This window comes from Myotis brandtii, unplaced genomic scaffold (genome assembly GCF_000412655.1).
Source record: "Myotis brandtii unplaced genomic scaffold, ASM41265v1 scaffold48, whole genome shotgun sequence".
NCBI classification, from domain to species: domain Eukaryota; kingdom Metazoa; phylum Chordata; class Mammalia; order Chiroptera; family Vespertilionidae; genus Myotis; species Myotis brandtii.
The window spans coordinates 4,140,979-4,156,981 of NW_005368341.1; the positions used below are offsets into that span (position 1 = coordinate 4,140,979).

Here is a 16,003-nt window from a genome sequence, read left to right on the forward strand (position 1 = left end):
TTTTTGTCTCCTTCTTTTCCACTCTCCATTTCCCATGCATGCAAAGCAGAAGGCCCCAGTCGATTCATCTCGCCCAGTTCTCCTACAAGTCGCAGAGTCAGCCTACAGATTCGGTCTGGGTTCTATTGCTGGAGGTAAGTCATAATGAGTTCACATTTTTCATGTTTATTATTCCTCTTATTTTTTCTCTGGCTTTCCATCTTGAAATATTAAAAACAAACGCCCTCTAGTCTGTCCCTAAGCCACTTACCAGTCTGGACCTGTGAAATGGGACAAGAGCAAAGGGAATTGTCCCCCTATCTGCACCTGATTAGGGACTTCGATGTGGCTTTTTTCTCTTATTTATCTGCAGATAGGCTTTCTAAAGACAGGTATTTAACAGTGCAGTTAGACTGCAGGGATGTGCTTCTTGAAAGCTGACACCTCTTAGCCTTTCATTCACTCAAATGAAAATCCATAATTGTTAAGGGTAATTGTTAGTACAGTTTTAAAATCTGTTGATGCTAAATTACGTTTTTTCTTTGGTCAGTCTTCTCTTTGACTTCGCCTCCCCTTTTCCTCAGACAGACCTCATTCCTTCTGAAATGTTGGTATTATTTGATTTCAGCTGTGGGAGCCACTGCCGTGTATCCCATCGATCTTGTCAAAACTCGAATGCAGAACCAGCGATCAACTGGCTCTTTTGTGGGAGAACTTATGTATAAAAACAGCTTTGACTGTTTTAAGAAAGTGCTACGCTACGAAGGCTTCTTTGGACTGTATAGAGGTTAGTGCCATGTGCTAAATTCATGCAAGGTGAAGTAATAGGCAGAGGTTTGGTTTTCCATCTGAGTGCCTGAAATGTATTAGAGAGGCTGTGCTGAAATGGAAATGCAGCACATTCTCAATTATCCATGCTAATGGGAGTGGGCCGGAGGCATCTGGGGCATGGCTAATGAAAACAGCCCATAATCTGAAAGCTAGCTATAATGCTTGTAATATGTTTTATTTCTTAAAATAATTATGTTTATAAACATCTTCAGTGAGTTTTTAAAAGGCTCGTAGTTGTGTCCTTGAAATAACTCCACTCACCAGCTCAGAGGGAAAGGCATCCTGGAGACAGGACAGAGCCTCCTGGGATTAATGAGTCTCCTTGAATAGACACAGGAAAGTCCATCAGGCGGGAACCAAGGCTCAGTGGCCCTCGCCTTTCCTGCCTCTCTCTGAGTTCAAGTTGCTCCTTCCCTGCCTCTACCTCTGTACCCAGTGGAGTTGATTCACACACTAGCCAGGTAGTCCTTCTGGACCCAGCTGCTCCTTTAATCATCTCAGATTCATTAAGCAGTGAGAACAGCAGTAAAAAGTATGCCATCGCTCACGGAAAGAATCCCACAGTCCCTGACTGCTTTTCCATTGGCACTGACTACTTCCCAACCTCTCTCCCGTTGTGATGGCCGTCTACAGAGAAAAGTAGCAGGAGTATTTGTATCAGCTAGAGTACGGTTTCGCAAGGCAGTTCAGGCTGAGCCGCTTTGCCGTTTGGCAACTGCAAAGCCGGCGGGGTCTTCCCTCCTCTCCCTACCCCTGCAAGATACAGGCCTTGAAACTGGCAGCCAGGTAAGCCTGTGCCTCTGTGCCTCTTCTGCCATCTGCTGACTCCAGTCTTCCTCTTAAGCACCCACTCTTAAAGAAAAAAAAGGAAAAGAAATATAAAAAGACCGCTCATGGAATCTCTCACCTTAGCAACTAGGAGGCTTCAGACTCCAGAGGAGTTCCATTTTACAGGTTCTGTTGTGTAGTGGATAACCCCTTTCAAAGGCCCTTTGATCTTTTCTTTGCCCTCTTCCCTTCACCCCTGCCTCATCTGACAATCGGGAAGGTCTTTGACCCCAGGTGATTGATGATGACCCTTGCAGGGTCACTGCCTTCCATTTGAAATACTTTTCCCTCCTGGTGACAACAAACCTGGCAAATGAAATGTCTCCCAAGTAGTGCAAGGTTAATGTCAGAGTTCCTGCTTCACAGAGTTTCAGGCAAAGGTGGCCACCTTCCCTGGTCACCTGGGTTATTTTCTGTAGGGGGCCTTGCACCTCAGGTTGGGCAGATGTTCCAGCTTTGGCGTTGCTTCACAAACTACTTCTGTGAGCTTTCCTTGGTCTTGGGGGAATGTCAGTGGGGTCTTCAGAATGCTGAGAAATACTGGTATCCTCCTGGGTGTCCTTCATGTCCTTGTGTTGACCTGCTTTGTTTTTAATGTTTAATCTGTTTCCAGCTCTTTGACTATGCCTGGCAGGTCTTGATTCTTGGTTGCATCTGCATTTCTTTCTTTGACCTGTCCTCTTGACCCCCTGGACAGAGCAGCCTAAAGCATACCTGAGTACTGAGCCGCGTGGGGGCCATCCCCCAAACTCCTTGCTGTTGGAGCTATTACGTCTGAGAGACAGGGAAGGGGGAGCGAGCAGTCTATTAGATAGAGATGGAGGCTCATTCTGAACCCCTGTCCCTGCTTTAGAAATAGCCATTTATCTAACCTCTTTGGGGTGCCAGGACCCTAAGGGGTTCTCTGTCAGAAGATGATAAGCAGAGTGTGAATATAAGGAGATTAGTTCTGGAAGTTCTGACAATCGGGAAGGTCTTTGACCTCAGGTGATTGATGATGACCCTTGGAGGGTCACTGCCTTCCATTTGAAATACTTTTCCCTGCTGGTGACAACAAACCTGGCAAATGAAATGTCTCCCAAGTAGTGCAAGGTTAATGTCAGAGCTCCTGCTTCGCAGCGATTCAGGCAAAGGCGGCCACCTTCCCTGGTCACCTGGGTTCTTTTCTGTAAGGGGCCTTGCACCTCGGGTTGGGCAGATGTTCCAGCTTTGGTGTTGCTTCACAAACTACTTCTGTGAGCTTTCCTTGGTCTTGGGGGAATGTCAAGGGGGTCTTCAGAATGCTGAGAAATACTGGCGTCCTCCGGGTGTCCTTCATGTCCTTGTGTTGACCTGCTTTGTTTTTAATGTTTAATCTGTTTCCAGCTCTTTGACTCTGCCTGGCAGGTCTTGATTCTTGGTTGCATCTGCATTTCTTTCTTTGACCTGTCCTCTTGACCCCCTGGACAGAGCAGCCTAAAACATACCTGAGTGCTGAGCCGCATGGGGGCCATCCCCCAAACTCCTTGCTGTTGGAGCTATTACGTCTGAGAGACAAATAGTATAATTTGGGAATGTTGCATAAGTAAGGTCCCTTCCCTATTTTACCATTATCTTTATTTATATTTTGGGGGAAAGTTGGCAGTCGGCTCTGGAAGAAGGTGACTGCTTGCGTGTATTCTTTTATAAGGTTAATAAGGAGCTCTCTCCCTCTTTTAAAAAGAATACAGATTTATAAAGGGAAGCTCTGTTTGTATTTAGGAGTAAGTCCTTGTGAAACTACGAAAATGTGGGTTATTTTTAAAGAACTTTTCCAGCACTCCACAAGTTGTTCTCTTTCCTTCTCTGGTGGTGGCCAGCATCTGTCTGCACAGTCCTGGGAGCTACCCCATCCTAATCAGGGGCACGTTTGAATCACTGCCCCTTCGTCCGAAGGAGACGGATAACACAGCATGCGACTGTTAGCAGTTGTCCTCAGTGGACACGGGGTCCTGTGCCTCAGTGCGCCATGCGATTTTAGTATTGTGGTTGGGTAGGTCTTATTCTTCACATCTCTGTACTTCTTGGTCTCTGGAAGTCTCTTATTTGGGTGGGGCTAAGTTTTGGTTATTAGAAAAAGATCCCCTTAGAAGTCCTATGAGACTGACTCTGCAAACCTCTACAACACAGACTACTCAAAGGGATTGTTTTTCCTAGTTTTTCCTATAATTTTTGAAAACCAGGCCCCCAGGCTAAGACTCTCTGTATGAAGGGAAACAACACCTGAGCTAATCCAGAGCTCTCTGAAGTCACTTGTGAACGTCTTTCTCTGTTTCCTCCCAGTCTTCCGAGTGATTAAACACACTCAGGTGTTTAAATTCTGAATAGTATAATTTGGGAATGTTGCATAAGTAAGGTCCCTTCCCTATTTTACCATTATCTTTATTTATATTTTGGGGGAAAGTTGGCAGTCGGCTCTGGAAGAAGGTGACTGCTTGCATGTATTCTTATTATAAGGTTAATAAGGAGCTCTCTCCCTCTTTTTTTTCTTTTAAAAAGAATACAAATTTATAAAGGGAAGCTCTGTTTGTATTTAGGAGTAAGTCCTTGTGAAACTACGAAAATGTGGGTTATTTTTAAAGAACTTTTCCAGCACTCCACAAGTTGTTCTCTTTCCTTCTCTGGTGGTGGCCAGCATCTGTCTGCACAGTCCTGGGAGCTACCCCATCCTAATCAGGGGCACGTTTGAATCACTGCCCCTTCGTCCGAAGGAGACGGATAACACAGCATGCGACTGTTAGCAGTTGTCCTCAGTGGACACGGGGTCCTGTGCCTCAGTGCGCCATGCGATTTTAGTATTGTGGTTGGGTAGGTCTTATTCTTCACATCTCTGTACTTCTTGGTCTCTGGAAGTCTCTTATTTGGGTGGGGCTAAGTTTTGGTTATTAGAAAAAGATCCCCTTAGAAGTCCTATGAGACTGACTCTGCAAACCTCTACAACACAGACTACTCAAAGGGATTGTTTTTCCTATAATTTTTGAAAACCAGGCCCCCAGGCTAAGTCTCTCTGTATGAAGGGAAACAACACCTGAGCTAATCCAGAGCTCTCTGAAGTCACTTGTGAACGTCTTTCTCTGTTTCCTCCCAGTCTTCCGAGTGATTAAACACACTCAGGTGTTTAAAATCCTTAATGAATTACCTGACAGCTCATTTGGTTTGAATGAATCGCATGATCAAGTGAGTCAGTTATTGGCCTGCTTTAGACTTGGCATATTAAAGAAAAACAATTGATTGGGTAATCATCCATAATGAAATGTTCTTCACGTTCCAGGAATAACTAATTTCTGCCTTGAAGCTTTGCCACACTCTCCTCCCTTCGATGCTTTTCAGGGGTCCTCAAACTATGGCCCGCGGGCCACATGCAAATACAAATATTGTATTTGTTCCCGTTTTGTTTTTTTACTTCAAAATAAGATATGTGCAGTGTGCATAGGAATTTGTTCATAGTTTTTTTTTAAACTATAGTCCGGCCCTCCAACGGTCTGAGGGACAGTGAACTGGCCCCCTGTTTAAAAAGTTTGAGGACCCCTGCTTTAGGTAATGGGATGAGTAGCCTGAGAAATTAGAAAATGTTTTGGGGAGGATCTTGGGGAGTAAGATGGATTCAAGAGAAATCAGGATCCATGAGAAATACTTTTTAAAGGAAGGTTTTGATTTTTGTTTCTTTTGGAGAAGCCATAAAGAAAATCTGTCAGAAAGAAAAATTAGATCATTTTATGAATTAAACTTAATTTGGAGCACTACATTATCTTTGAGATAATTGGCAATATATGTGTGTGTGTATGTATATTATTATTAATAAGCCCATTGATCCAGGCTTGCAAGGTTTTCAATGTGTCTATTTCAGGTTGTCAGTGTGGTGCAAATGCAGTCATCTTCCATCCTGGAATGTTCTCAAGGTGACATCTAGAGGATATTGTGGTGATATCTCGGGAAGTTATTGATATGTGTGCATTCTAGAAGGAAATTTTGTCAGACAGCTATTTTCTGCCAAGTCTCTTCTTGTGGTTAATGGTTCTGTTGAAGGGAATATCCAAATTGTATGATCCACAGTGAGATCTCGTCTTGCATAATTCTTGTGGATAGAAATAATTTTAAAAACTCCAGCACCAAGAGAAAAAGATAGGAACTACAACTCTGTTTTGGATAACTTAGGAACCCATACATCGTGAATGTTTTGCATAACTTAGGAACCAACCATCGTGAATCTGTGAACTGTACTGACTCGTGGATGCCCACGCATGCCCACCAAAGCTTCTTATGAGTGCAGAATGATTGGCTTGAGTTTCGTCTTCTTGGTCAATTTCTGCACATTTTCTTTGAGGGTATCAAACTGTGACAAGATCAAAAGGCAGATATTTGGTCATAGGAGACCAAACAGAAATGAACAAAAGACTTAGGCAGTCCATGAGCTGGGTCATCAAATCTCCAGAAATCTACTAGTACCTACAGTGAGCCAACTGAACTGAGCACAGGGCATTTAAGTAGGAGAATAAGGTAACACTAACTCAAACTAGGGTGGGACAGAGCATTGTCTTAGGCTTGAGAAGGCTAGATGAGCTTAGAAAACTGGGAAAGGTGACAAAAAGATGGAACCAGACATAGCCTTGGGAAGATTAATGACTGAATTAGTTCCAGGTCTCAAGAATGACCATTTATAACTAACTAGCTACTGTCAGTTGCTGAGACCAAAAGAAGGGAAATAGATTAAACCTCAGCACCAAGGAAATAGTTTAGATAGAAGAAAACCTAACCAGGACTTTGAAAGTAGCCATAGACCAGAGTGAAAAACTGAAGGAGAGGGTCCAATCCTTTTCAATGATCTTCACTTCTAGAAGGCCTCAAGCAGAAGAGGAGTCAAAAGAACTGTTTTTCTTAGACCATAATCATGCTCTCACACTCCCAAAGCCATCCTGAGCCAGAGGTAAGATAACAGATGGTTCTTGCCCACATTGAGTAAAACATTTAACCCAGATAAAGGAGCATTTAAATCTTAATATCTGCATCGTGCCTCCCCTCCGTTTTCCCAGCCCCACTGTGGTCACCTTGGGGTGGGACCCTGGATTGCAGCGAGCTCTGTGAAAGGGGGTAGTGTCCTTGCGAGGGTGGCAGTGCCTCATGCCCAGGGGCAATATGAGTCAGAAGCAGACAGACAAGTGGGAGGGGGTGGAGGGAGGAAGGAATGCTTGAGCAAGTGAAGAGAGAAGGCCACGGAAATCGGAGCAGGAATAAAAGCTGTGAGGCAGGGCGGGCGGCGTGCTGATAGCTCCCGAAGGAAGGTTAATCTATTGTTGACAGCCAGGAGGGCTCTCTGGGAGGATGGGGCAAGTGGAGTGGCCACAGGGGTGAGGTCAGGAGGGTAAGAATGTAACATCGGAGGGGTTGCCTCTGGGGTGAAACTGGATAACACAAAAAGTGCTGGATGTGGCTTTAGCTACAGGAATTGGGGTATCTCACGCTTTAATTTCCCCCGCCGAAGTCCGCTTGTCTCTGCCTGGAATGCCTTCTTTCCCGTTTTTGCTACTTTGAGCTACCTTCCTCGGGGCTGGGCTGGCCACTCCTGAACTTACTTTTGTCTGACCTGAGACAGAAACGCTGCCTTAGTTAGGGGGTTTCTTCCTTGCCATGGCCGCTCCATACCTGTGCTCCTACTTGTCTTGTTCAGCGTGCCCCTTTGGGACGCTTAATACACTGGTTCCAGTGGTCCGTGCGCAGCCATCACCCTGGCCCTGACTGGCTGCTTTCCCTGAACCTCGTGCCCAGTGGGTTCCCTGACTCTCACCTGGTCAGCCGGTCATCACCTGCAGCTTGGCTCTGCCATTCAGTGTCTTCAGCGTCTTAAAGAGCCTAATGTTGAGAACCTGGAGAGAGTGAAGGAGACATGATGTGGAGACCCACACAGAGCCACCATCCTTATGTGAAAGGGCCTGGCTGTGCAGGGTGCCGGCCCCCTGGGAGTCAGGCCCGGAGAGCCATCTGGGCTGGAAGAAATGCCTTCGTGGAGCAGAGAAGGGAGTTGGAGCAGTGAGTCCACTAGAGTGAACAGGGAAGAGCTGAGCGTTAGGGGGATGGAACCCTGGTGTGAGCACAACGTTGGACCTGAATTCACTGTGAGTGCCACTGCCTAGTGACCAGATAGTGATGTGGGACAAGGTGCTTAGATTCTAGTTCCCATGAAGGAAGGGATAGTGATGATGATGGTGATGAGCATAAAAATAACCAACAATAAAAAACCCCACTCTGTGATACTTACTATGTACTTAGCACTGTTCTGAGGGCTACATTTTATCTTTACCCCATGAAGACGGTTCTGCGTTTATCCCATTGTGCAGGTGGGGGAACTAAGGCACAGAGAGATTGGGTAACTTGCCCACAGTTGCACAGCTAATAAACAACAGCGTCAGAATCCAACCCCAGCAGCCTGGCTGCAGACTCGGTGCTCTTCTGCTATTCAGTAGAAATGACGTTGTAAAACGTTGCTTAGCCTCAGAGGTTGAGGAATGCTTAAATTCTTAACAAAAACGTTTTATTGTAGCTTAAGAACATAGTTGAAGGTGTGCCAGATGTGTGCTACTTCCTTATCTTTGCCCAAAGTAAGCAGGGCCACTAGATGCTATGAGACCAGATGTGCCCTCGCTGCCCGGGGACAGCTCCTCTTAGGATGGGTCTGATTGCCATGGCAACAGCATCATACAGAGGCCCCTCCACTTACGGTGGGGTTACATCCTGATAAGCCCATCGTAAATTGAAAATATCATAAGTCAAAAATGCATTTAATGCACCTACCTCCCAACCATCGCAGTTGGGCCCAGCGGTTTCTGCTGAACGTGTATCACTCTCACAGCACAGTCAAATCGGAAGCCTGAAGCCAAGGGCCCTCTGTCCTCCTTACCTGATTCTGGGCTGTGACCATTATTCGGGGCACATCGCCTCTTGTAAGCAAGAAGAGAGTCAGGGATAAACCTTGATCCGATAGGCAGAGAGAAACATCCTATTTTTAAATACATGATTTAGGTTGTGAGCAGTGTCTGGCTCTTTATATACATTTACTCATGTGATTATCATAATAAACCAGGGAGTCATAAATAGCATCCTCGGTTTACCATTGAGTACCCTAGAGTTCCAAGAACAACATCCCCAAGGTCACTCAGCACAAAGGAGGTGCAGGCCGAGGCTTGCAGCCTAGAGCCCTTGGTCCAAGCCATTCATTTTGGTACAAGCCATTGAAAAGAAATGGTTTTAATTAGGCCAGCTTTGTTAATGAGTTTCTTTCATAGTATCTCCCAACTCTGAGACTCTAAACGTTTTCTACGAAGGTTCTAAGTGATAGCATAGTAGCCCTCTGACCCAGGACACTGCTACTTTTGAGGGTGCTGTATGAAGTGAAGTTGGGGGTTCCTGATGTAGGCTTCGTTCTCACACCTCCAGCTCAGTTCTCACTGAGTTGCACTGAGGACTGGAATCAGAGGGGATAGTGTGATTTATATCTCAGCCCCATGAAATTTGAAGACCAAACGCTGTATTAATATTGTACCCTGTAAATCTTTTCTCGCATTAGCAGCCTTCTGGTAAAGTTTGCCCAGGAAGCATGGCCATGTGTGCTGATGGAGCTGAACTAAAATGAGAAGATTAGGAAACTAACCACACTAATAAATTTCATTTGAGGCCGTTGGAAAACAGACGGCTGTTTTGACAAGTTAGAAACAACACACACATCCATTCTCTGTTTCTAATGGTTAAAATGAATTTCCAGAATCCAACAGAAACGTCTTATATTAGAAGTCTAATTTTTCTGCGGAGTCACCCAGATGTCAAATCTAGATGTGCTTTCGGCTTCAGTGTGATCGCGCTGAAGCGCCTGAACGAGACCAGCTGTTTTAGGTATTACGGAGCCACATTCCCCTCCTCCCTCTGCAGTCAAGGAACCAGGAGGGTTATTGAAACCCCCACCTCTGTGACTTTTCATTGTCCCACAGATTACTGCCCCTCCCAAAGGGCATTGACCCAGCATGAATGGTGTCAAGGCCACATCCCTAGTGCCACTCAGATTGTCGTCCGCAGCCACCTTTGTTTCCACCGAGGCAGGGGGCTCCCCACAAGAATGGTACTTATCCAGTAACTCCACCCCCCCCCCCCCCCCCCCCCCCACACACACACACACACACACACACACACACACACAAAAGTCTTTCCAGGGTGACTTCCCAGGCTTCTGAACCTGCAATGTTAATAAAATCATTGTTATTGTCACATACCTCCTAACTCTCCCAGCCCTTCACCTGCCTCTAGGACTTTTTACTGAAATTCACTCTCTACTTTAAAAAGAATTTGGTTCAAGCTCCTTCACGTGGCCTAGGAGAGAAGCAGTGCAGTAGACCAGGTAGGAGCCCCCCTGCAGCCAGACCACCTGGGTTGAACCCCAACCCCCATCTGACAGCTGAGTGACCTTAGACAGGCTCCTTGAGGTCTGCCTCAGTTTCTTCATCTGTCGATGGGGGCAAAAATAACATGCAGTGATTTATTGGTATTGACTTCCTGTTGAGTGGATTGAATGGGCTGATTCACATGAAGCACAGAGAGTAGTGTCTGGTGTGTGATAAGTGCCCCCCAATCCTGCCTGTTGTCATTATCTCTGCTACTGTCATTTATTGCCAGATCTGTGACCTAGCCATAGCCTCCAGGCATCTTGCCCCAGCCCTGAATGTGCCATGACCTTGAGGTTTTTGCACGTACTCTTCCCTCTGCCTGGACCACCCTGCCCTCCGTTCTAGTCATGTCTCTTTTCCACAGTGAGTCTCTACTTATCTTTACAGATCCAGGTCAAGTATCTCCTCTCTGATGCCTTTCTCCCTGCTGCAGGCAGGACAAGTGATTCTCTGCTGTGGTCCCATCGCCCTGGGCTGTGGACTTATCACTCTGTCCGCTTTCTGGCACTCAGGGACACCTAGGTTTCCCTTGTCTCCAAACTGAGAATTTTTCCAGGGGATTCCAGGGTTCCCACTGTGTTCATCGCATGCTGCCAAGCACGCGGAAGGCATTTGGTAAATGTTTGCTGAACAAATAAATACACGGTTTTCCTTTTTGTTTTGTTGTGTGTGTGTGTGTGTGTTTTGTTTTGTTTTTGCTGTTCACAGTGCATTACTAAATTTATAGCGAGAAAGACAAGTCTCAATCGCTTAAAAGGCTGCCTGAAGTGATTGTATCTAACCAAGTGTAGTCATTTGGCTCTGTGGGCTGGTTGTTAATAGTCATTTAAAAAGACTGTCACAGGGTAGTTACAGGGATAAGAGATCATCATTTAAATCACAGTGCTTTCAGCCCATCCATGGTGTTGGTCTACAATTTAATGATGAGGAAAATACATCTAGCAAGTAAATATTTAACTAAACATCCGGGCACTTGACTTGAATGCGGAGAGCAACACGGCAGTTGTAAAAGTTAAGATGTAGTTTAACCAACTTATCCCCCCATTTTTCTGGTAGAAACTAATGTTCTTTCACGAAGCAATAATAAGGCTTTCTAATCATATTACAGATAGCATATCATCTCGTATTATGTGGTATAAGAAAAATGCTGTAAGTGAACGAAGTTTAGAAGAGAATGCTCACTTTGAATAAGAGCCCTGGCTTTGCCCAGGTGGTTTCATAGTCCCATTTTCTGAGCTGCTTTGGTTCATTTAGATTATAAAGAGCATAGCCCTACTCAAGCTGGCCAGAGACAGGGGGACTTTAGGTAAAGAGTTCACACTAGAGAGAAAGAAGGCGGAGATCTTATGAGGATCCCAGGGCAAGGGTTCCTGGGAACCTGGCCCAGGGGGACTGGCTCCCCCACCTGTGTACCTATCACAGTTGTTTTTTTTTTTTTTTTAATTTTTTCTTAGTACATTTCTTTATTGATTTCAGAGAGGAAGAGAGCGGGAAAGCGAGAGAGAAACATCAATGATGGGAGAGAATCATTGATCAGTTGCCTCCTGCACGCCCCCTACTGGGGATTGAGCCTGCAACCCGGGTATGTGCCCTTGGCCGGAATCGAACCCGGAACCCTTCAGTCTGCAGGCCAACGCTCCATCCACTGAGCCAAACCAGCTAGGGCAATCTTTCACAGTTTGTATGTTCTCTCCCTGGTGTCTCCATTCCACCAGCCCACTTCCTTTTTGTATTTGTGATTTCTCCTTCCTCGTGGCATTGGCACAGACACGACTTCAACGACTGGCTGGCATCACTTTTGGAACCAGGGCATAGGGCCCAGGTTGCCGAAATCATTGGCCACACATCTTTTAAGAGTCTTCCCCAAGTTCAGTCAGCTGTGGCCCTAAGGAAGAAACAAGCTCAAAATAGGGCTGCCTAGAGAAGACATCACAAACCCCAGTGTTTGCAGGATGCAGGCAGGTTGTGTGATTGAAAGATGAGTCTGGGTGTGAGAGGAATAGGCCAGAGGAGAGTGTGGTCTACAAGCACCGATTCTTGAGAATGAGGGCTTAGTGTTGAATCCCAGTCTATTTGTCAGCTGGATAATTCAGGCCAAATTACTTAATCTCAGTATGCCCCAGTTTCCTGTCTGTAGGGCAGTTACAAGAATTAAATGAGTTCGTAAAATGCTTAAAATGGTACCCAGCACATCATAAACAATGTTAGGTGTTTCTTAAGAAAATTTTCACTGGTATCAGCATGCTCATCATCATTTTGTCCCACAATGAAATGAACTTCCTTTTTTAAAAATACATGCAGCTCTCTTGGTCTGTCTAGTTTTCCCCTTTTTGTGGAGCCATAAGCACAGAGAAATAGTTTCGACAGAGCGAGAAAAATGATGAAAACAGGTGGCACTCCTCTTCATCGCCGTGTGGGTTTTAGGGCAAGCTGGGCACCACGGTGAATGGTTGCTGGGGGCCTGAATAAAAGGGCAGGGCCTCACCCAATGGAGCCGATTGCTGTGATGTGAGAAACTGGCCTAGGCCTCTCACATCTGTCTGTTCTTACAACAAGCTCATATTATGTTTGACACCTTATACATCTGCAGGCTGGTACAGCCCTGGATCTAGTGACTTTTGGTCCCAGGCTGCTGCTTCAGGAAGACGGTGTGGACAGAGCTGGTCTCTCTGAAGAGGCAGCAAATGGCTTTTCTTGTATGAAATAGAAGATTGTGCTTACAGAGGATAGGACCATGAGGCCCCTCCCAGGGACAGCAGTGTGACCCGGGGAACTATATATTCTGATCCTCCTTGTGAGCTTCCTGTGTGTTTTCAAGAAAAGGCATCTGACTTTGATATTATGTTCAAATGATTATATTTTTTAGTTGAGATATTACATCCACTGTTGTTGCAACTGCCTTTCCTAGAAGTGGCCCTTTCCTGTCCCAGGCCACCCCTCCCCTTTGGGCTCTGAGTCTTACTTAATTCCCTCTCATCCCAACATGTATGAAACAGCTCTTCGCTGGTCACCCCACATCCGTTACTCCCCACGACCTTCCTCATCCTACCCTGGTATTCTGGTAAAAACTGAACAAGAGCAGTCAAACCCAGTTTCTCTCTCTCTCTCTCTCTCTCTCTCTCTCTCTCTCTCTCACAGTCTCACACACACATGCACATGCACACAACATCAGTGTGTCCTGTTTATTTTCTACAGAGCATGTGGAGTGGTCTTTTAAAAATATGAATTAGCACATCTCTCTGCTCCTGGTCAAAACTCTCCCATTCTCATCTGACTTAGACTTTCTCAAGCTCAGGGTCGTGGCCTTCGATGTGGCTGTAGCCCCTGGCCCCTCTGAGCCTTTCCCTGTGTCTGCCCCATGCTTTGTAGCTGTAGCACCCGGCCGCTCCCTGCATCTCCTGTGCTGTCCTACCTGCTGTGCTCTCTTTGCCCCATCGGTTCCCCTTCCTGGAATGCAGTTTTCCCCTGTGGTTACTCTGCCTCCTTCTATCTGAGACCTGTCAGAGCAAGAACCTTGTTTGCCTTGTGCTTGTCACTGAGTCATCATTGCCAAATGAATGAATGAATGAATGGTTGAACTGTTGGCATTTAGGGGTTGGGGTATGGAGAAAGTGTTAGAAAAAAATGTAATCTGTTCACCAAAGTTTACTTATTAAGAGGCAGGAGGGAAAGGAGCAAACTTGCCATGGCATGGGATTTCCTATATTGCTAACCCTGCTGATTTGCCTAATGTGCGAACGATGCAGCAAGTGAGAGGGGATTGACTTGGGCCTGATGTGGCTGTGAGACCTTAGTCCTCAAAACATTCCATTTTGAGTATTCTCATTAAAGGTAATAGCAGAAAATTGCCCCGAAGATTGCCCCAGTTTTTCGGTGGTGATCCCTTCTTGAGAGCTGTTAATTTGTTTAGTTAATGCTAATTTATTTCATATGCTTCTACGTTTTGTTGTTTTTTAGGTCTGTTGCCACAGTTATTGGGAGTCGCCCCAGAGAAGGCCATAAAACTCACAGTAAGTCTTTTGAGTGGATGCTTCTTATTAAAGGAGTTTGCACACACTCAGGAATCTAGTAGATAATTCGTATGTGAAGCAGCAGGTTGGCGTTGCCTCAGAGCTGCTGACTGATTTGAACATAGAGCACTCACCATGCCCAGCTCTTCATTTTTCCCCACTTCACACTGAACATCCAAAAATGTGGTGATAAATCTGAGCAAGACCTTTGGTGGTTGCCACCAGTGTCATCATCCTCACCATTGTAGTATTTTAGTTCCTACCATACGAGGCTCTCTGCATGTATTACCTGTTATTGTATTTATCTCCAGGAAAGTATGACTTAGTTTACAGACAAGGAAAGTGAGACTCACAGGGTTTAAGTATTTACCTGTGTTCACACCAGTTATGAGTGGGAAAGCTGGAATTCAAATCAGATGTTTCTGCCTCCAGGGCATGTGCTCATTCAGTTACACATGCTGTCTACAGGATTCATGGTTAGGCCATATTCTGTAAGCATTTGCCAAAGCCACGTGTTGAGGGCTCTGAGCTCTAGTTGAGGCTGATCCTTCATCAGGTGGTTTCTCCAGTGTCCGCTCCCGTCAGGCAGATGGTAGGGATTCACTGAGTGTCCTGGAACAGAGAGCTATGCATTCATATCACCCAGGACATGAAGCCCAGAAAGTCAAGCTCCACTTTTAGATTGGGCTGTGTAGCTTTGCTACCTGGAAGTCTTCTTTTGCCATTTTATTATGTGACCTTGGGACAGCTAATCTTTCCTGGCTCACAGCTTCCAAAAACATATGACTGATCCTTAAAATTGCTTGTAGTGCATACTATTTTGAGACTATTATACTTAATTAATTAATGCTATTGACGTTCTTTGAGAATGCTTGAGTAAATTTTTAGATACTGAATTTTGACTTAGTTGAAAAATCTCCTGAGCCAAGTTTGTCTCAATGATGAGTGTCATTTTAGATTAAATCTTGTTAGAAGACTTGAAAGTGGTTTTTAATCAAACCCTTTAAAGCAGTTTTTAAGTTATAAGGCATATGTTTTCATTTTGTCTCTATTGTTAACATGTCTCTCTTTTAAAAAAAAATTTGTTTTATTGATTCCAGAGAGGAAGGGAGAGGCAGGGAGAGATAGAAACATCAATGATGAGAGAGAATCATTGATTGGCTGCCTCTAACACTGGGGATCGAGCCTGCAACCTGGGTGTGTGCTCTGACCAGAAATCGAACCGTGACCTCCTGGTCCATAGGTCGATGTTCAACCACTGAGCCACGCCAGTCAGGCAATATATCTCTCTTTTTATGCTATTGTAATTGCAGGACATATTTGAATTTAAGGCTTGTAAGCCATTGACATTTTAATTTTTTTCTCCTGGAAATATCAGGAATATATATATATGCACATACATATATTTCCTTTTGAAAACTACCTATATGCTATTAAGAGCACTTTTCAAACTCTTTTTAAGATTCTTAGTTTATTTAGTGTTACGGCCAAAACTCAGGCCCTGGTCCCAGAACTCAGTCCCTGGTCGGGCACCACTTGTTACGGCCAAAGGTGATTCTGAGTGGGGGGGTGAAAGGATTGAGAAAAGACAGACAAGAGAATGAAAGCTGCGTCTCGGTGGGACTCTGCTCCCTGATGAGGAGACAGCGCCAGCGCCTACAAGCCGTGTCTTTATTTTATAGCAGATGCCACGAGGCAAAGTAGGGACGGGATCAAGGTGTTTACAGCATTCTCGTGAGTTCCAACCTCACTTAACTACATGCACCCAAACTCTATCACAAGGCACGTGGGGCTACGTGTTCGGACCATAGGTTCAAGCTTACAACTATAGCTGTTGGCTATAATTGTGCTGGGAGGGCCCTGCCCTCCAGCTGGGACTTGCACGTGGCAATGAGAGGACCCTGTCCTTTC

At 45.3% G+C, this 16,003-nt stretch overlaps 1 protein-coding gene across 1 annotated transcript in view; it reads left to right on the plus strand.

Annotated features, from left to right (window-relative positions):
* Positions 1-16,003, plus strand: part of SLC25A13 (solute carrier family 25 (aspartate/glutamate carrier), member 13) — a 136,438-nt gene that overhangs the window by 76,755 nt on the left and 43,680 nt on the right. The window contains exons 11-13 of the mRNA XM_014547556.1: positions 50-134; positions 608-766; positions 14,040-14,092. Of these exons, the coding sequence (XP_014403042.1) occupies positions 50-134; positions 608-766; positions 14,040-14,092 (297 nt within the window). The remainder of the gene's footprint in view (positions 1-49; positions 135-607; positions 767-14,039; positions 14,093-16,003) is intronic.